The sequence below is a fragment of the Macrobrachium nipponense genome, chromosome 8 (assembly GCF_015104395.2).
Source record: "Macrobrachium nipponense isolate FS-2020 chromosome 8, ASM1510439v2, whole genome shotgun sequence".
Lineage (NCBI taxonomy): Eukaryota > Metazoa > Arthropoda > Malacostraca > Decapoda > Palaemonidae > Macrobrachium > Macrobrachium nipponense.
The window spans coordinates 86,162,914-86,185,499 of NC_087203.1; the positions used below are offsets into that span (position 1 = coordinate 86,162,914).

At 35.6% G+C, this 22,586-nt stretch overlaps 1 protein-coding gene across 1 annotated transcript in view; it reads left to right on the forward strand.

Moving 5' to 3' along the window:
- Nucleotides 1–779: 779 nt before the first annotated feature.
- The window catches only part of LOC135222903 (putative carbonic anhydrase-like protein 2), a 389,285-nt gene continuing 367,478 nt past the window's right edge, over nt 780–22,586 (forward strand). Inside the window, exon 1 of the mRNA XM_064261295.1 lies at nt 780–1,063. Coding sequence (XP_064117365.1) covers nt 997–1,063 — 67 coding nt within the window. The 5' untranslated portion in view covers nt 780–996. The remainder of the gene's footprint in view (nt 1,064–22,586) is intronic.

The window sequence follows — 22,586 nt, forward strand, 5'->3', positions numbered from 1 at the left end:
GACGGAGTCGCGCCAGATGGTAGCTAACGCATTCTGGTTCTCGGCAAGTCTTTAGTGGTGAGGTTGCAAGCCCTCCACCACAGCTGGGTCGAATGTTGGCGGTAGGAAGGCGTATACGAACCTTCTGAAATAATAGTCTATCTTAATAAAATTTCGATGCAAAGAAGGAAGTCCATTTGATGTTCACAAATCTTCAAATAGGGCAGATTATTGTTGTTTTAATAAAAGAAATTATTTTATGATACCGAGAAAGAAAATAATTTTAGGTTTTCGAATAATTTTTTCCTAACGCCGAAAGCACGGTTGCATGTCCCGTAGCAACATTTATTTTTCTCCTCCTTGCTGAGCGAGTCTCGTTTTTGGTAATTACTCTATTAGACATTCTTCAGCGGAGAAAATAAGCTAATAAAGTGAGTCGGGAGTTGAGAGACTTCGCTGTCTTTATGATACCTGATCTTAACCCGGAGAAAGAGAAAGAATGGATGATTTAAATGAATTTCATTTAAAGCTTCTTTTTGTAATGTCATCACATTTATTTGTGCTTGAATAAAAAAAAATAATCCTCCTTTTACCAGTACTGTATTCACTAACATTTCATCTTCATGGAGGGAAATATGAGAATTACACGAATAATAAATAACGAACTGGTAACTATCAAACCCAGAGTGTCGAAATAAAGCGATTGAAATGGGGAGAAATAACGCAAGTGGCAACTCTAATCCGATGCTCGTGGTAGCAGTGGGGCAAACTAGTTGATGACCAGTTCAGTTGTCCTCCGACTGCTGAACTCTCAACATCACGCCACGGATTACGCTGTCCATTCTTCTCCACAAGGCATAATAAACTTCGCAATTGACTCGTAGATAAAGACTCCTCACAGCTCGTACCATTTGTCATTGTTCAGAAAGACAACTACTCTTTGCTTTGTATCCACGATGTTTGTGAATACTTTCTCGGAAGTGGTTCAAGAAGTTCGCAAATGAAAAGTTTTCAAGAATGGCCGGTGCCATGGCTGGACTAAAACTTTTGGCGGTTCTGTGGGCGGTGCTCGCCGTTTCGAAAGGTGAGTGAAGTTTTTTTTCCCTCTTTTCTTTAGCTTGTTCTCACAATGTATATTCTGTCTCCACGATACTTACTTACATATACTGTACATTATGTGTATATGTAAATGTGTATGCTTAATGTGCTGGTATCCATTTTTTCGTACTCTGCAATGCAGATCCCATCTCGGTTGAGAGTGGGAGAGATAAAATGACCGTTCTAAGGATGCTGTTATAGTTTGTGCAGTTTGTACATTATCATCATAATTTATTACATCCGCCAATCCTTCATTTTAGTGGTTTTTCCGTCGTTTATCTAGGGTTTGTTTTAGTTCCTTCGGCAATACCAGATTTTTTTGTACTTTTTTTTTTTCCCCCACTGATGACTGAGTGAGATTTAGAAACTTGCTCCCCCCCACAATTGGGCATTTCGTCAAAGAATGACTTTGGTAACTTAATGATTGTTTTTATCAATGAAGGGCTAAGGTGTATTGTTCTCAGTTGAGTTGAAACCTTCTGGACAATTTTTCTTGTCTTAATCTAAATATGATTATTTTTGTTGCGTAGAAGTTAAAACAAATCATCCCAAAACTTTATTTTCACTTTCACTAAATATCCGTGAAAACAGTTTCTGAGAATTATCCGAATTGCATCAGCTAAGTACAAACAAGTATTCTGTAGTTACTGTGTAGTTTTTGTTTTCGGTCAGACTTTTCAAGAAGTCCTACATATTTGTATTTCAGGATTTTTACGAATTTCAATATTTGTCAGTGAAGTTTCATAAAATGGTTGTCAGATTTTAACTCGGTTTTCGTTATTCGCAAATTTAACGAAGGCGTTCACAAATTTTATAGTTCAGTTTTCTTAAATTTTTTCCATTAATTTCTTTGAGAATTTCTCTTAAGATTCATTAATATTATGTAAATTCTATTGAACTAAATTCATTTTTGACCAAATCTATTAGAGAATGTTCATAAATTTTCCATATTTTCCGTGAAAGATATTGCTGATTTGGATATTAAATCTTATTAACTATTGTCGGAACGCTATTATTATTGTTAAAAAATATCCACAATTATATATTAAAAATATATTTCTATGTAAAAATAGAACAAAGACTTTCGAACACCGTTCATCAGTGTAACGTTAAAATGTTATTAATATTGCATTACGCCGTGGGAGTTTTTATTTTAACACGTAAGTCAGTGAATGTTTAAACTTTTGAAAGTTATTTGAAAGATCAGGTACCTTTCCCTATTAGGGAACTAATTTGGTGTTGTTAACATATTACATTTTTTATTTTTATATTATTTTAGCGTTTAATTTATTCCAACTTTGGTTCTTCCTCCTCGTTCTGATTTTCGTCTTATTATTATTGTTTTTAATTATAGGCCGAGCCTTTATTTTTGAAATTGGGAGACCAAATTCAAAATTTGTAATATTATTAATAAATTGTTGTTACTGATTGTTTTCTGTTTTCTCTTCACTTATGATAAAGGGTAATGAATAGGTTAAGAATAACAATAACTTTGCATAGCGCATATATATATATATATATATATATAATATATATATATATATATATATATATATATATATATATATATATATATATATATATATTCTTCTTCTGTTAAAACAGGGCATGTCTAAAGTATAAAAGGCCCATTAAAACACTTTGGTCTGTAATTAAGGAATATATGTCGGTGGACTGTCTCCCACCTTTATCGAGTAGTGAATGACAGAAAGTTATACTGTGAAGTATATAGTGGGAGATATGCCCTTAGGTGATGTCTAGGGTGACAGCTAAGCCGATGTTGGTTCTGTTATTTGTCTTAATCTGCTTCATCATTGCCTTAAGGAAGATATTGTCTATATGGTCAGAGTCCCAGGCTCCATTGGAAAGGTTGATCATATTATCTTGTTTTTTATCAGTGAAGATTCCACTACCTGACATTTGTATCGCCAGCTGCTTTTGTATAGAATTCGGGATGAGTTCCAATCCATGGTATGGTTCGTGTTATATATATTATGGAAAATTGCCGAACTATGTTGTCCTTATCTAACTGAGGGTTCATGTTGAGTTAATCTTTCCGAGAGAGATTTCCTGTGAATCCATAGTATGGCCTATCACAATCCCTACAGGGGATTTCATAAACTCCTACATCGTAGAAACTGGTTTCTGCTGAACGTTGATTAAGGATTTCCCCAATGTATTCAGAGAAGTGAAGATGAAATGGTTGGGGTGGCCTAATGTTTGTGTGATCTTTCATAAATTATCCCCGTGAGGGATTATGATTTTGTTTGTGTATTTTTGCTTTTCTTTATTTTCTCTTTGCTTTATGTATGGCCTTTTCTATTATGTGCTTGGGGTATTTTAACAAGATAAGTTGATTCCTGAATGTTTCAAGTTCTTTGTTAAGAAAATCTGGGGAGCAGCTTCTCAGGGCTTTAAGAAATAAGTCACTTGTTATGCCGATTTTAAATGAAATGTCATAATAGCTGTAAAAATATGTGTATGAAAGTGAGAATGTCGCTTTCCTGAAGACAGTGAAATTTTAGTTGTTATTAGTTCTGATGATTAAGACATCTAATCTAAAAAGGTGATCTGGTTATTGTTTTCCCATTCTACTGTAAATTTTATGCTCGGTACCAAGGAATTTAATTTTGGTAGAAAGACATCAAAATCGCCCCTCTCACTTTTCCAGTATGTTAAGATATCGTCTAATAACGAATCCAAACCATATCTGCAGGTTTGATAGGGTTTATAATCACTGTCATTCACTTGTAAGGGTGGGAGTCAGTGCACCAAAATATATACCTTAGCTTTAAATCATACATACTATATATATCATATATATATATATATATATATATATATATATATATATATATATATATATATAGTTTCTGACGTATGTAACATTCATTACCGTATATCATAACTAATATAAAGAAAATTTATAAGTACATACCAATGTCAATACCTGTATACCACATGCGCGTGCCTATATATATATATATATATATATATATATATATATATATATATATATATATATATATATATATATATATATATATATATATATATATATATGTATAACTGAATCATGAAATTTAGGAACGTGATAAATCCATAAGTAAAGGTATAAGGCACGAGGGAAAATAAACAACAGAGTATTCGCGAGATCTTTCGATGTTCAAACTTCCTTTACTTAGCAGATGAACTAACTTACATGAGGAAATGACAATACACGAAAGGTCGTATAACTGACAGATAGGGATTATAAAGAGATTAGTACCTAGAATCCGACACACCTGGAAGATGAGTACCCTTCCCAAACAAGGAAAAACATGGGTACAATTAAAAGTTTAAGACAATCTCCTCAGACACGAGGACAAGACAATTAAAGGATTATTATAGGTGACAGCTATTCAGAACTTTGGTAAACAAAAACATATTCACAATACATATTCACAATACATATTAAACATACATATACAACGAATATTTTCTAAGGCAACTAATTTTTATTCAAGTCTGTAATTATATCTTTGAGGTCATTCTTAAACATGTTACAAAATACAAGTGTCTAAATGAAACAGGCCGCGACTAATATTGAAATTACAATGAGAAGTAAGTTGCATTAAAGCAGATTCTAAAAGATTTCGTGATAAGACATCTTTTGACCTTGCAATTACTGAACTACCAATCCAATTTATTCAGTGGTTGTTTTCACTTGAATGAATATTGCATTAGATGTTTGCCCAGTTTTTACAGAATATTTATGCTGGCTTAACCTTACTTCTAAGCCCTTGCTTGACTGTCCGAGATAAAATGAGGCACAATCCATACATGGAATTTTATATATTATGTTGTTGCTTTCTCTGGGGCCATTTTTTATTAACATTCCTTTTAGTGTGTTATTATAGGAAAAAACAAGGTTGACCTTTAAGGCTTTTAGCAAGTATTTAATGGTTTCAAATCCGTTAGAATAAGGCAAACTGAGTATGTTCTTAGAATTTTCTTTCTGCGTGTTACACTATACTCATCTTCCAGGTGTGTCGGATTCTAGGTACTAATCTCTTTATAATTCCTATCTGTCAGTTATACGACCTTTCGTGTATTGTCATTTCCTCATGTAAGTCAGTTCATCTGCTAAGTAAAGGACGTTTGAACGTCGAAAGATCTCGCGTTGTGTATTTTCCCTCGTGGCATATAATGTGTGTGTGTGTTTTTGTGTACATATGTATGTATGTATTTATATGTATAATGTATGAATACATGAGAGAGAGAGAGAGAGAGAAGAGAGAGAGAGAGAGAGAATGCATTCCGTTATTTGCTAGTGATTATCTTTAAATTCAATCTAGATTCGATATTTGTACGTAGTTATTTATAAATACATAATTTGTTCCCGTTTACCCTAGTGGAAGTATAATGAAAAAAAGGCATATGAAATGGCTTAAAAATGAAAATTCGAATACTATTAAGGCTTTTGTAATCTCATTTGTTCGAGTTTATGAGGTGAACAAAACTAAAAAATTACGATCATTGGGTATATACCAATTTTAGAAAAACTTACGTTCATTGGTTATATACCAATTTTAGAATATTGTGGAGTGAATATTTATTTTGTTGTGCATTTGTGTTTTACAAATGATAACTATTCTCTTATAGGTGAAAGTCGGTGGGATCTTTCAAAGCTTGCTCGAAGGAAACCAAATTCAAGGGGTTAGTGCCGTCAGTGCACCTCACCAGATGCACTGTAGGTTTTACTTGAGATTCTTCGTAGCGTCCCTTCGGCCAGTAACTGCAACTTTACCTCAGTGTCTATTCTCTTTCTTCCATCTTATTTTACACCCTCTCCTGTCAGCTGTTTGATAGTGCAGCTGCGAGGCTTTCCTCCTGTTACACCTTTCAAGCCTTTTTACTCGAAATGTCCCTTTCATTGCTGAATGACCTCTTTTGTCCCAGCTCCAGGCCTTTGGCCTGAATTTTATATTCCATGGATATTTATTCAAGATTTTGGGTAAAATAAATTTGTGTCCAAACATCTCGTAAGAAAGCGATAGTCTCACAGATTAAGACAAGGAGACAAACCGTATGATTTATATAAAGATACTCCTAGGAATATTTTGAGAGATTTCCACCGGGAGCAAAGACAAGAGACTTCTCCTCCCTCCATGAACCCGGATAAGAGCTGGCATAAGTCAACCATTAAATCTGATATTCGGTTTTTGGCCCTCGTCTTCCTCTCCTCGGAGCTCTTGAAGCCCCTCGCAGCTGCCATCAGCTTTATTCATAATTCTCCGTCGCTTCTTTTCATACATTATTCATTCCCGCTCCATAGTCCCGGCTGTGTAGGTAGGGGCGTGTCTCTGGCTCTTGCACGTTGGTGAATTCTGAGTTTTGGTGCTGACTTGTGTGTTGTCATGAATTCTTGACTGAATTTTGTAAAGAACCTACAATGATTTTTATACAGAGAACTTACAACGGTTTTTATTTAGCGAGAAAATGATGCGTTTTTTTTTCCTGGAAAACTATTTTGAGTCTGATTATTTTTTGTGAAGAACTTGCAATGTTTTTTATTTAGCTAGGAAACGATTTTTTTTTCTGGAAGACACGATTTAGTATGAATGATTTTGTGTGAAGAACATAAATTTTTTTTTATTTAGCGAGAAACCTTTTTTTTTCTGGAGACTTTATTCTGAATAATTTTTTGTGAAGAAATTACAATGATTTTCATTGAGCGAGAAATTGATTTTTTTTTCTGGACGACTATATTTAGTTTGAGTAATGTTTGTGAAGAACATACAATGATTTTTATTTAGTGAGAAATTGTTGGTTTTCTTGGAAGACTGTTTATTCTGAATAATTTCTGTAGATAACTCACAATGGGTTTTATTCAGTGAGGAAACGGCGTTTTTTTTTTTTTTTTCTGTAGGACCATGCTTAGGCAATGATTTTACGTAAAGAACATTCTATGGTTTTTGATTAGCGATAAAATTAGTTTTTTTTCTGTAAGACTGTCTTTAGTATGCATGTTTGTTTTTTTTTTTTTTTTCATAGAACACACACTGGTTTTCATTCAGCCAGAAAATAGTTTATTTTCTGTACGATTATATTTAGTCTGCTTGATTTTTTTCCTGTCATTTATCGTGTTGTAGAAGTTGTCTGGCGTAAAAAGTGATGAAGTTTAATAACTAAATATTAAAGTGAATACAGTAGTTAAGAAAACCTGTATCATGAGTGTGTGTATGCTTTGTGTGTATATATATTCCCTTATTATAAAGGTGAATTACTTATTTCGAATTTTAAATGCCATTCTGTTAAAGTCGGTGGTTAGGGGAAATGATTGTGAATGCAATACGTGAAAAAGTGAATGGCATATAAATATGGTTTAATTGTTGTGCTGATAATGAGGTTTTCATGTAAGCGCATAAAAAGGTTGATCATTTTTGGATTATTTAGGCCTCCGCTGAATTAATCTCAAGAGTTTGATTCGATAGTTTCGAGAAAGATATTTTCTTGTTATGAAGGTACGTTTCTTGTTATCCCCTCTCAGAAGTAGAACGCATGAGTGATGACAGAATATGTAAAGCTCGTATAAGAATATTATATATATATATATATATATATATATATATATATATATATATATATATAATATATATATATATATAGTATATAGTATATATATATATTTGTGTGTGTATATGTATTTAATACATAAATACACACACACACACACACACATATATATATATATATATATATATATATATATATATATATATACTTTATTTATATATACATACATACACACACCTATATATATATATAGATATATATATATATATATATATAGTATATATATATATAAATAAATATCTTATACGTGCTTAACATTTTATGTCATCAATCTAGCGTTCTGATATATATATATATATATATATATATATATATATATATATATATATATACATATATACATATACATATAGTATATATATACTACATACATACATACATACATACATACACACACACACACTATATATATATATATATATATATATATATATATATATAATATATATATATATATATATTGCGCGTGTGTATACTGGAAACTATTTAGGAAATATGTCAATACGAAAGCATTACCATTTGGAAACAAAACACCACAATAGTTTGAAAAGAAATTGTGATGACATCTACATAATGCATTACAAACTCCAAATAAATCGCACCGAGCAGGACCCCTGCGTCAGTAAACTATGAAATAAAAAGAGGGAGTGGTAAGCTTTCAATTTCAGAAATACGCGAATACTTGAGGCTATTTTGGCCCATTCAACATTCCATGATCGCGTGGACGTCGCGTGGAACGGCGCGCCGGCCAAACAGCCCTGCACGCAACTTCGGTAATATTTCACACCAAGTCATTAAACAATCAGCATTCGACCGAAGAAAGAATTAACGTTCGTCACTTTCTAACTTTTTCTATTTTTCGTTTAATGTTTGACGCTCGGGTGCTTTTTTTTTTTTTTTTTTTTTTTTTTATGCTGTTATTCATTTCACGCCAATCTGGGTTTTCGCACGACTCGTATTATGTGCATCTCATTCGTTTAAATTTTGGTCTGGAATTTGATATTGCATTATATATATATATATATATAGATCATATATATATATATATATATATATATATATTATATAATGTATGTGTGTATTTATAAATATACATATATGTGTATGTACATATTTAAGCATATTGTTGATCAGGTTGTCTTTGCTTATTATTTTAAGGTGTATTTTAATATACGCAGTATTCATATGACCCTTTTTTTTATTCAGCTAAGGAAAATAAACTCATTGTTAGCTTGATTAAAAGATTTTTTTTTTCAATATGAATTATGTAAATGAGGACATTAATAATAATAACGATAACAGCAAAAACAATGATTGTTATAAATAGTAATTTCCTGACGATGGTGATTCCTTTCTTTGGGACACATATTGAACAAAAGCTATACAGTATATGAGAACGAGGAATAGATAACATAGACACATTACTACATGGCATTTACGTCTCATCCACATCGTTAGGATATGATAACAGGAACGCAGCAGAAGGCAGATAAGTATCGGGTTACAAAAAATACCTGTGGGGTGGTTTTAACAGTTTGGTTATTGGTTGTTGGTCATTTGCTTGGTTTTGATTGGTCTGTAGTATGGTGCCACAAACTAGGGAGTCGACCTGGTCAATGCCTTCTTGAACTGACAAGGCCTGTGCGATCAGTCAAAATAGAGCGATGAATCATCACTAGTCGTCCTATCCTGGCCATAAGTTACCATTCCCAGTTCTGTATTTTTGGTGTTATTTATTACTTTTTATCTAGAGTATCTAATTGCTATGTTTAAGATAACTATATTTTCACAGTCTTTAACAACATCATAATCCTCTAAACCTGGTTAATATGATTAAATATGCTGCATAATGGTGGAAAATCAGCGCAGAAGTTATGATGAGAAACAACAGTTTATTAACACAAATGATTATAAAATACATTATCAGTCATTGCTGATGACTTTAAATGAAAACTCAGTACTTGCAACTTTCAGATTTTGTAAACTGTTCAACCATTTATTTTTAATTTGCATTGCTGTGGGTACTTTTTCTGAGGCCATCTAATGAGACATTACTAGTTGGCAACCTCCGATCTCCAATGACCTTTCTAGTGTTATACTTAAATCGGGCGAAGAAGGTTTCCAGACACACGTGTAACTCCAGACAAAATGCCACACAGATGTTCTGTTCCCCTTTGTAAAGGGAATTACAATAATGGGCCCAACTCCACTAACATATAATGTAAATGACGAGAAGTACATTTTCCTACAGAAATTCCATTCCTGGTTAGATCTCTGGAATAATATGACTAAAACTGGTGGAAAGTTGAGTAGGGAAACATTCACTGCCTTAAAACACACAACTAATGCAATGATAGAAATAACAAAATACTGTGTAGAAAAATTAAAAATGAAATATGTCTTACCAGGAAAATTTCAAACCGATCAACTTGAAAATAGATTTGGTAAATATCGTCGACTTGCTGGCTGCAATTACAACATTTCCTTACGACAAGTGTTTGAGTGTGAAAAAAAACTGAGGTTAATGTCTGTTCTTAGAATAACTTTTAATAATAAAAACATCGAACTGAAAATTTTCGAAGAAACGAACTGGGAGGGCATGAATAATCAGGAGTCCGGAAATAACGATTTTTTTTATATTGATGTCAGTCAAGATGATATTGATAAATGTATGGATCTTTTCCCGGTTATAACATACCTTGCCGGCTATTGTGTGTATGCTGTTGTGAAAAAACTTAAGTGTAGCTCCTGTAAAGACTTACTTACTTGCCAAGAAACAAAAGATAGCTTACCAGACAATAACAGTTACATTCAGGGTAGTTACAGAGGAAGGCTTCTTTATCCACATGAATCTGTAGTAAACGTAATTCTGTTTAACTATATAACCATTGATAAACTGTCACAGTATCCTGATTTTATACAATCGATGTATCAAAGGAATTTGGCCACGGACATTTCACTCACTGTCCTTTCTGATAATGATGCCTTCTTACCTCTAAATGATTGTGATGCTGGGCATAGCATAGAAAAAATTCAAAAAATGTTGATATTTGCTTCCTCCAATGCCCTACTAAACAATTATTGTAAGAAAAGTAATGAAAACATTCAAAATTGCAAAAATTTAACAAAAAAGAGAAAGCTGAATACATTGAAGAAATAGGATTCTGAGGAACAATTGCTGTAAATTATAGAGAATATTTATTTTGTATATAGCTCTTATACCTTTTCCTAAAGAGAGAGGCATCTTTTGTCACCATTTTTGTGCTCTTGTTCTCCTTTCTATGTAAAATAATGTATTATATACTCATTTCTGTGAATAAACTTTTTTGTTCTCATTACTGTTTCTGCACTGAATTCCCTTTATATTTAATCATAATAACCAGGTCCAGAGGATACTGATGATGCAAAAGACTGTAAAACATAATTAACTTACACAAAAATTATACATTCTGCAAATAACTGATAAATGCCACCAAAAATACAAAGTTGTGAATGGAAACGCACGGCGAGACTAGGACGACTGGTGATGACTCATGCTTGAATCTCTCAGGCCTTGTCAGTTCAAGAAGGCATTGACCTGGTGGTCGAGGTTTTGCTGTTGAGCCTTGACTGGGTACACTGGGCATCTCGTGGCTCGGAGGTATGAGGTGGGGACGGATTCTTGATTGTTGTTGCTGTAAGGAAAAGATGGCGATGAAACAAGTTTCGGAATATTGGCTGATCATGAAAACGTATCTTGAGTCATATCAGATGAAGCTTATTATGAACCTCCACATAAAGTCTTCATATTGTCCTTTGCGAGATTGGGCCTGGCAGCCTTTCTTAATATCTCACTGGCCACGCCAGAGTAGGTGCCCAAGAAACCTTAGGCAGGACTAGAATTGATATGCCACATTCCTTTTCTTTAGGTGTCTTCTTGGACTTGTATTAAATATCAAGCGTAATGGATGGGTCTGGGTTGTAATTTTTTTTTTTTTTTATGTAGGGTGTTAATGTCTGGTGGGTGTATTTATACCCCATAGTTTGGTACACTCCAACTGGATATGAACACCCGTGGTTATAATCTTATTATCAGTCTTATATGAGTGATTATTAAAGAGGATATTTTGTCATCCATAAATATATATATTTTTTTCAATTTTCTTTTGTTTTCTTGTTAGAGCGTTTCTTCTATATTCAATAAGAAAATTAACAAAAACTTGCCGATTAGATATAGACTGAAATAATAATTCTAATACTTAAAAGGAAACCTCGTGTACAACTTAATATTAATCAAGGAACGAACCTCTGCAACCAAAAGGCAGCTTGGATTGATGGCCTGGACCTCTGCACCCGAGGCCTCGGAGGTTATCTAGGTTGCCCGGATAACTAGCCCGGTGCACTGTAGGCATTACTTAAGGTCCTTTGCAGCGTGTCGGCCTTAGCTGCAACCCCTTTCGTTCCTTTAACTGTACCTCCTTTCATATTCTTTTTCATCTTACTTTCCGACCTCTCCTAGCAATTAAGTCATAGTGCAAGTACGAGGTTTTCCTTCTGATACACCCTTCGAACATTTTACTGTCGGTTTCCGTTTCAGCGCTGAATGACCTCATAGGTCCCAGTGCTTGGCCTTTTGCCTAAATTCTATATTCAATTCAGTTCAATCCCAAGTAACTGGCAGCCCACATGGAATTCAAGTAAAGGTCCCGAGGCAGCTGGTTACTTTTCATAAGTGCAGAACGCGTCCTGGAAATAAGTTGCTATGGTAGATTCACATCACCTGTGCATCTGATGTCTAGGCCATTCCCTTATGATGCTCCTGATCACAGGGCTGGAATCTCTGTCTCTCTATGTGAACTCTCGAGACTAATCTACTATAGCTAGCAATGCCTTCTAGTAGAGGCTTAGCATGAGTGTCGACATGTGACGCGTAAAGGGAATTTGGGTTATCACTGTCAGGATCTGAGGAAAATCTCAAGCAGAAAAAAAGAAGGGGGTTCACCCTTGGCTGAGTTCTCCAGATGAAATCTACGGTGACCGCTAGTTCGATTCTCGGCCATTCCACTGAGAGGTGAGAGATGTGTATTTCTGGTGATAGAAGTTCACTCTCGACGTGGTTCGGAAGTCACGTAAAGCCGTTGGTCCCGTTGCTGAATAACCACTGGTTCCGTGTAACGTAAAAACACCATACAAACAACACACACATAGATGAAATCTTAATTTTGAGTGACACTAGGGGACCACCCCAGCCTTTAAGTGAGTTGTATGGAGCTTTTCATCTAACATTTCACTTCCAAAAGAATTGTCTTGGGGGTCGCCAGAGAACCATATAAAGAAACTGGTAAAATATGTCGGCAGCAAAGAATTTCATTTAGAAAAGCAGGTCTCCAACGAGGAAGTACCGGCCTATTTATTATGGAGGAGAGTGCTCGCGGATGTATTCGAATGAGGGAACTTTGTACCATACAAAAATTATAGGAAACTGAAACGAATATGAAATGTAGCTGATAGAATAATAGGAGAAAAAAGGGAAAAGGTTGGAAGTTACGGTAATATACCACAAATGTAAATTTAAAGTTCGTTTTATCACGTTAACTACGTCATCAGTTCAGCATTTATCGTTCGATACGTCAGATCAACCTCATCATCAGTTCAGAGGGTAAAGTTCGAATCCTCAGGTTGGCCACGTGACCAGTTCATTATGTGGATTAGGTCTATACTCGGTTTTTTTCCCATCTGTCCACCCGTCTGTGGTATTTGTGTATGGTAACACTGCGTCCCGGGCTTTAGATAGTGACATTCAGCCTACATTCAACAATAATAACAATATCCTATTTCGAATAATAACGGTGTAATTTGCACACAGTAAATTATTAAAACACTTTTCAGTTGCAAATGTACACCCAGATATCCTTCTATTTACCCAAAACTTACACAGCGTAACTATCTAAAGCCCGGGACGTAGTGTTACCATACGCAAACACCACTGGTGGGTGGACAGATGGAAAAAAACAGAGTATAGTTAACCACAAGATCAGTTTATTTTATATAGCATTAGTCAACACGTTAACCACATTACAAACTTCATGTTCATATTGAACACACTAAGATCAATTGAACATGACTAATGCTTTTGAACGCTTAGACTCGAGCCCTTTTATACTGAACACGTGATTTGTGTAAAATCGCCGTCTGCGGAACCTGATTTATGTGTTTGTTTAGTTTTTTTGCTTATTATGGGATCTTAGCAAATCAGCCGCATTCTTGACTGGTTAGACTTGAACGCGGGCCCATTTATAATAATAATAATAATATTATTATTATTATTATTATGTTAAAAAATTCACAATTATATATTAAAATATATTTCTATGTAAAAAACAAAGACATTCGAATACCTGAACGGTGTTCCTCATCAGTGTAGACCGTTCAAGTGTTAGAAAGTCATTGTATTTTGATATATAATTGTGGATTTTTTTAACAATTTGTTCCTCACGAGACTGTGAATTTCTTAACTAACATTATTATTATTATCATTATTATTATTTTGGTAGAAGACCCTCTTTTAGGCAAATGCTGTTAAAAAGGATGGCAGAATTAAGCGAGTTGATTTTATATATTGTTTTTTCTATTTTCCTTACAATTCGCTACTCAGGCTCAGCGATGTTTCTGAGTAACTGGCCAATATTCATATTGGGAATTTTCAAAAATTATAAATGCTGAAGGAATCTTTTATTAGAACAAGATATCAGGTCCAGGTCAAGCAGGGGTCGTCGTCAGTGCTGGTATTATTCCGTAGGCGTAGTTCAGTTCGGGCCGGGGTCGTCTCAGGTTTAAGGGCTGGTATTGGTGCTGGTATAGCTGGTATCACGTGACGTTTCGACCTTCTCGTAGGTCATCTTCTGACGAGTCGGTTGAAGTGACTGTAGCAAGAAAGTTTGCGGAACGGTACTTATAGCGGCTCGGACCTAGAGTTGCATTCTCATTGGTCGGGCCGGTCTTGGGCGAAGCCGTGGATCTCGCCTCGAAGGTCTCGGGAATTCTCTCGTGCGAGCGCCACAGTAGCGTGCCTGGGGATGAACGTCAGGAATTCCGTCTGTAGCAGGAATCGTATCATCCTGTGGGGGTTCCTGATTATCTGGCATCGTCGGGGCGCTCGCACGAGAGAATCCCCGAGACCTTCGAGGCGAGATCCACGGCTTCGCCCAAGACCGGCCCGACCAATGAGAATGCAACTCTAGGTCCGAGCCGCTATAAGTACCGTTCCGCAAACTTTCTTGCTACAGTCACTTCAACCGACTCGTCAGAAGATGACCTACGAGAAGGTCGAAACGTCACGTGATACCAGCTATACCAGCACCAATACCAGCCCTTAAACCTGAGACGACCCCGGTCCGAACTGAACTACGCCTACGGAATAATACCAGCACTGACGACGACCCCTGCTTGACCTGGACCTGATATCTTGTTCTAATAAAAGATTCCTTCAGCATTTATAATTTTTGAAAATTCTGAATATGAATATTGGCTAGTTACTCAGAAACATCGCTGAGCCTGAGAAGCGAATTGTAAGGAAAATAGAAAAAACAATATATAAATCAACCTCGCTTAATTCTGCCATCCTTTTTAACAGTATTATTATTATTATTATTATGATCAGAAGGTCCTTCTAATGGGAATACAAGTAGTCGCTGAACTGCTAATTAATCTTTTAAGTTCCGCTAGTATTGACATTTTCTTCATTATTATTATTATTATTTTTATTATTATTATTATTATTATTATTATTATTAAAAGTGATTGCTTGCCTCAGCTGCATTAATTTTAAAAAGGTTCTTCTCCATTTTTCTAATTATTGTTTTCTCATTGTTGCTTAAACTGGTGAGCAAGGCACCAAAGGCTGACATATCTCAATTATGTAATGGTCAAAGCCGATTGGATTTTTATTGGTAAAAAATTCCAGTGGGGGTAGTCAAATTTACGGGTATATCCCGTAGATTTTATTACAGGTAGAATTTATATTGAATTAGATTCTTTTCTGTTATTTTTCTACACCTTTAATAAACTCTACGGGATATACCCGAAAATTTGACTACCCCCACTGGAATGTTTTACCAATAAAATCCAATCGGCTTTGACTATTACAAAATTGAGATATGTCAGCCTTTGGTGCCTTGCTCACCAGATTAAGCAACAATGAGAAAACAATAATTAGAAAAATAGAGAAGAACCTTTATAGAATTAATGCAGCTGAGGCAGCAATCACTTTTAATAAAACATGTTTAAAAGAGGGTTTACTTCCAGCATATTATTATTATTATTATTATTATTATTATTATTATTATTATTATTATTATTTTATTATTATTATTATTATTATTATTAGCTAAGATAGTCCTTCTATTGGGAATGAATACAAGTAGTCGGTGAACTGCTAATCAATCTTTTGAGTTCCGCTAGTATTGACTATTTCTTCATTATTATTATTATTATTGTTATTATTATTATTATTATTATTATTATTATTATTATTATTATTATTATTATTATTATTATTATTTTATTATGATCAGAAGGTCCTTCTAATGGGAACACAAGTAGTCGCTGAACTGCTAATTAATCTTTTGAGTTCCGCTAGTATTGACTTTTTCTTCATTTTCGGGTGGGGTGTACTTCACAGTATGATCGGTAAATTTGAATACCTGTTGAGCTATATTTGCTCATAAAATTAGTTTCGATGCTTAATTATAACCCGTGGAAAATAAATCTCCTCTCTCTTAACAGCTGTGCAAGCTGTTCAGGGCTTTGAATTTCCACGGTCGAGTTTCTTAGAGATTTTCTTTTCTCTTCGGTTTACATATGTCGTTATATTGCACGTATATTTATAATTTATGTATATAGTATATTAGTTTGTTTTAATGGTTTAAAATTGCAAGGAGGTTTGTGAAAGACAGTCTCCTGTTTTCTATGATTAAAATTTTTTATTTTTGTAAGCTTGTCCTTTTGCATTATATATATATATTTTTAGTATCTGTCTTTTGCATTATATATATATATATATATATATATATAGTATATATATATATATATATATATATACATATATATATAAAGATAAATGCCACGAAGGAAAAATAAACGAAGGAGTCTGCAAGATCTTTCGACTTTAAAAGGACTTTTAAAGTCGAAAGATCTTGCAGACTCCTTCGTTTACTTTTCCTTCGTGGCATTTATCTTTATTTATCTTTATTTATGGATTTATCACGTTCCTAACTTTCGTGATTCAGTTATACACACACACACACACACACACACACACACATATATATATATATATATATATATATATATATATATATATATATTATATATATATATATATCAGTAGAAGAATTCACTGTAATACTCTTGTTTATACAGACAACATATATTTCTGGAAATATTTACAAAGATTATAGGTTTCTTCCATCCTTCTGTGGACTTGATCACTAACTAAATGATTAAGTCCACAGAAGTATGGACGAAAGCTATAATCTTAGTAAATATTTCCACAAATATATTTTGTCTGGATAAACAAGAATATTACTTTGGATGCTTCTACTGATTACTTAGAATATATATATATATATATATATATATATATATATATATATATATATATATATATATATATATATATATATAGTTGTTTTCTCCTCAATCACGAAGATGAAATATCTCGATGTACTCCACAATTGTGGAGCACATCGATGTGTATATATATATTTTATGTATGTATATATATACATACATACACGTAGTTCCTCTCTGGACGAGTGGTTTTCGCGCTCGGCTGCTAATCCGGTGGTCCGAAGTTCGAATCCCGACTCGGCCAACGCGGAATCAGAGGAATTTATTTCTGGTGATAAAAATTCATTTCTCGATATAGTGTGGTTCGGATCCCACAATAAGCTGTAGGTCCCGTTGCTAGGTGACCAGTTGGTTCCTAGCCACTTAAAAATATCTAATCCTTGGGGCCAGCCCTAGGAGAGCTGTTAATTAGCTCAGTGGTCTGGTAAAAACTAAGATATACTTAACTTTTAACATACATACACGTACATGCATCATAAATATATATATGTATATGGATATCTATACACATGTAGACTTTGCTTTGGGGGCAAGAAAGACAGTGAAATGCAGAGAACGGTTTTCAGTCATCAAGAAATTAAATATTTTATGTATATAAATACAAACTAGATTATTTTAAATATCTTTGTTTGAAGTTGCACGTAGTGCGTATTTCTGAAACCGTTCTACAGCGTAAATTTAAATAGCGTGTTTCAGGCAATGGGAAGCGTGTAATTACCAACCTATTCGAAAGCAGTAGAATCTTATAGTGTGAGTACAGGTAGTTTTCTAACTTTTCTTTGATCAATACCTGCGTAGAAACCGCGACATTAATCCATATTTAGCTCTTGGAACCAGAGTGAACGTAAAAAGTAGCAATTAAATATGCTTATTTTTATATTTTTTTATATTTACTGCAATTCATTTTCTTCCTCAATTAATTGGTTAACTTGTTCTGTTCTGTATCACCAGAGGCGCTAAACCTTCAAGTCACAAACAAGTTTGGGCGCGTTCTTTTAAATCTGATTGGGACCCTTGTTGCTCTAAGCAGCGAATCAAGTACTTTGTAGTTATTCAGACGTGGTGATTAACAGTAATTAGGTCCCGTTCACACGAGGTGGAAACCGCTGCGGAAGCGCCTCAGTGGCGTGATCGGTATGGTATTTGCCTGCCACCTCGGTGGCCGCGAGTTCGATTTTCGGGCATTCCAATTAGAAGTGAGAGAAGTGTATTCCTGGTATAGAAGTTCACTCTCGACGTGGTTCAGAAGTCACGTAAAGCCGTTGGCCCCGTTGCTGAATAACCTCTGGTTCCATGTAACGTAAAAATACCATACAAACAAACAAACAAACAAACCGCCGTGGAATCCGCGGATGCAATCACCTCGTGTGAAACGGAACCTTATAAACACGTCTATCTCCAACCGCGCGGTTGTGCGTGGACGCCCCTGTGCTCTGTCACTGATTTTCCATCCGCGCGGTTTCGTGTGTGAACAGGGTCTTTAAAAGCGGGGACGGACCAAGCGGTAAGCAGCTTCATTCTGAATTTGAAAAGGGATGCTCAGCACTTCTCTGGCCACTCCAACGGGAAAGGTGTAGGTGTGGGCGCTCGAGTGTACACACACATACATAAATATTCATACTCCAACGCGCTTGTGTGGATGTGAGCGGGATTGCAACGTAATGTACCATAGATTGGCGTCTTGGTGACTGAAATAGAATTAGTAAACATGCTGTTGAAAGTTATCGTAGCCCCTTCCAGTGACCAGCCCTTACACACGAGGACACTAGTGTCCGCCACCGGTGTCGGGCACTAGTTACCTCCCATATTATCAAATGGAGCCTTTCACACGAGGCAACAGCAGTGTCCCAAGCAGACAACTTCCGGGCAACAGATATTTCGGTGTCTCGCTCCCGCAACACGTGGCGGACACCGCCATTCTTCCGACTGAGGTGTGTGAGTGGCTCACTAGTTGCCAGGCGGTGTCTTGAGCAAGGACACTAGTGTCCTCGTGTGTAAGGGCTCAGGAGGGACTCATAATCAGATTTCCTTCACGGTCTGCTCAGCCTTATATTGTCTAGATCTAAGTAACATTTTTGCTTGAGAAAGTTTACCAGACCTGCAAATTTATGTCCATATATATAAATAAAGATATGTGTATATGTGTATATATATATATATATATTATATATATATATATATATATATATATATATATATATATATATATATATATATATAATGGGGGATCTTGTAAGAGCGAAGAATTAAGGTAAACCTATCAAATGAAATATATTTTCATGAAATGCTCTCTCTCTCTCTCTCTCTCTCTCTCTCTCTCTCTCTCTCTCTCTCTCTCTCTCTCTCTGAAAATGCCAGCATTTTATCCCACATAAGGCAGGTAACCATATGTGCATGCATTATTTACAAACCCTAAAACACGCACTTACTATTCGAAAATGCGTGGACTGAATATAATTTTTTCGAAATGACAAATGCTTCTGATTATAAATATTGGATATCGGTTTGTGTTTGAGCGCTGGATCTGATTTTGCTATTTTTAATACTTTTTTTTTCCGCGCGTTCGCAGGTCACACTGAGCCATATAGTCGCGCGCGGTAATGCAGTGACCTTAATCATCTACACTTATGGTGAAATTATGCGCGGTATTGCTATAATTATGCACATGACTGAAAGTAATAAGGTCGTGGATATGCACGTCATTGATTATATAATTACGTTCTTTAATGTGCGCTTTATTGACGGCGTAATTATGTGAATTATGAAGGGAGAAAGTATGTGCTTTCCTGAATGCCTAAGTGCGTTATTGAGAGAACAGTTATGTGCCGTAGTGTGGCTGCAAACTGACGCATAATGCAGAATGCAGTTATGTTCCCAATTATAGCGTCGAATGTCTTGCAGCCCATCTGGTCAGTCGTATATATGCTTGTTAGAGGTACCATTTTAATGACCCACTTTCGGGTGTTTCGTTACATCGCTAATTTTGGATTGATGTAAGACATTCAACTGAGCAACTATGATTTTCAGTATTGTCTGCTTCTGTATTATTATCATTATTATTGCAATTATTACTAGTAAATCTCATAATCGCACGGGTCAGTAAAATGGTGAAGAAATCCTCAATGGTGTCAGTGTAGATATATATATATATATATATATATATATATATATATATATATATATATATATATATATATATATATATATATATTCGTTAAAAGCAATTGCTTTAGTGGCATCAATAAGTTTTCTTGCAGGTATCTTCATACCGACGAGTTTTTTCCGATTCTCGTTCGTCAATTTCTGGTGAAATATACGCAGACTTCCTTCTTCCATTTATTGAATTTTGTCACGACAGCTGTTTCGCCTTATGGCATTATCAAGCGACTACTGACTTACAATCTGACCTTTCGGCCTATTTATCTCATCGTGTGGGAGGTATGACCTCGAGGTATGGGTACTGGTTAGTCTAGGGATTAACAGCTTAAGGGCGTTGTTTTAGTTACAAAGAATATAAGGACATATGTACTGCGACAATAAGAGTGAAAGTTTAAACAGTGGTTAAATAAATATTCAAAATACAATGCCATGTGCTAGAGTTTCCTTAAATGTATGTTTAAAATTTAATATGTTACATGTTGGTTTTAGATAAAAATTACAAAATTACATACAGGAATGAAAATGAATATAGAAATCTAAATACGGGAGTACAAATATATGTATATATTTTATAGCATGCATAAAGGTACAAGAGATAATTTCTGTTTATACAAAAATGTGTATGATTTAAATTTGAGTGTGTGAGTGTGTGTGTGTGTGTATGTCCAAAAGAATCCAGCAACTTGAAGTTGAGAAGAGAAAACGTTGGGAAGATTTCTGCATTAACAGCCCACTAGATGACCAACAAAAAGCACGTGACCTGCTTGAGTTAGAGAAGAGGAAATACAGACAGGTGGTGACAACGAGGCACAACAAGAAGCTACTCATCCTTCATGGGGGCCCCGTGAGAAGTGAGGAACACAAAGATGGCTTCGTCAACCTGGCTGGAATCGACCTTAGCCCCCATCAAAGGGCCCTCCTGAACCTGGGTCTGCAGTGCCACTATGCCAAGAAACCACACACTGAAGCCAAGAGAATAGAAACGGAGGCCCTTATAGACCGACTTTTACAACTCCGAGATGATGGTAAGCTAGAACTAACACCTACCGTCATTGATGAACTTGTTGGAGAAGCAGGACGACAGAGAGGACATTTCCGAAGCCAATTAATCACCAAGGAGATAAGGGAAGCCGCTAAAGAACTACGTAGCAACCCAGACATCATCATACGGAAAGGTGACAAATCATCAGTGTACGTAGTGATGAAGAAAAGTGATTATTTTGAAAAGATGGATAGGATCCTCCTGGACACTTCCAAATTCCAACGCTTGACAAAAGACCCCACCGAGGACCTCATAAAGAAAGTGTCGAGGCTTGTGACTAGGGCCAACAACAGCAAGACGTCGTAAAATTCCCTAAGGTAAAAGGAGACTATGGGCCCGGTTACTGCTACGGAACAGTGAAAACACACAAGGCAGGCAACCCCCCTAAGGCCCATCATCTCTCAGATGACATCCCCAACCTATAGGATAGCGAAAGTCCTGAATGATTTGCTGGTACCTTACTACCCGGTGCATATTCACTGAAATCAGCGGTGGAGTGTTTTTATTGATCTCCTACAGGAAAAAGGACCAGAAGACGACATTGCCTCACTCGACGTGGAGAGTTTGTTTACGAACGTTCCCGTCGAAGAAACGATCGACATCATTCTTGATCGTGTATACAGGTCCGAGAAGAACCCGCTGCCCATTTCCGAAGATGTCCTCCGAGAGATGCTGAAAGCTAGCACTACAGAAGCCCCTTTCCTCTCTCATCAGGGGGAATTATTTCGACAAGTAGACGGAGTCGCCATGGGATCCCCACTAGGGGTCCTCTTTGCAAATATGTACATGGCCACCGTCGAAGAAAGGACCTTTAGAGAACATCTAAAACCTAGGATTTATGGGCGGTACATCGACGATATATTCGTCACAATAAAAGAGCCTGAAGATACCAAAAAACTAGCAGATGCTCTGAAAGAAACTCAGTGCTCAACTTCACCACAGAGCACAGCCAGCAGAAGACTTTGCCATTTCTTGATGTCCTGGTAAAACAACAAGAAGGACAGTTTAAGACGACCGTTTATACGAAAGCAACGAACGCTGGGCGTTGCTTGAACGCACGCGGGGAGTGCCCGGACGCATA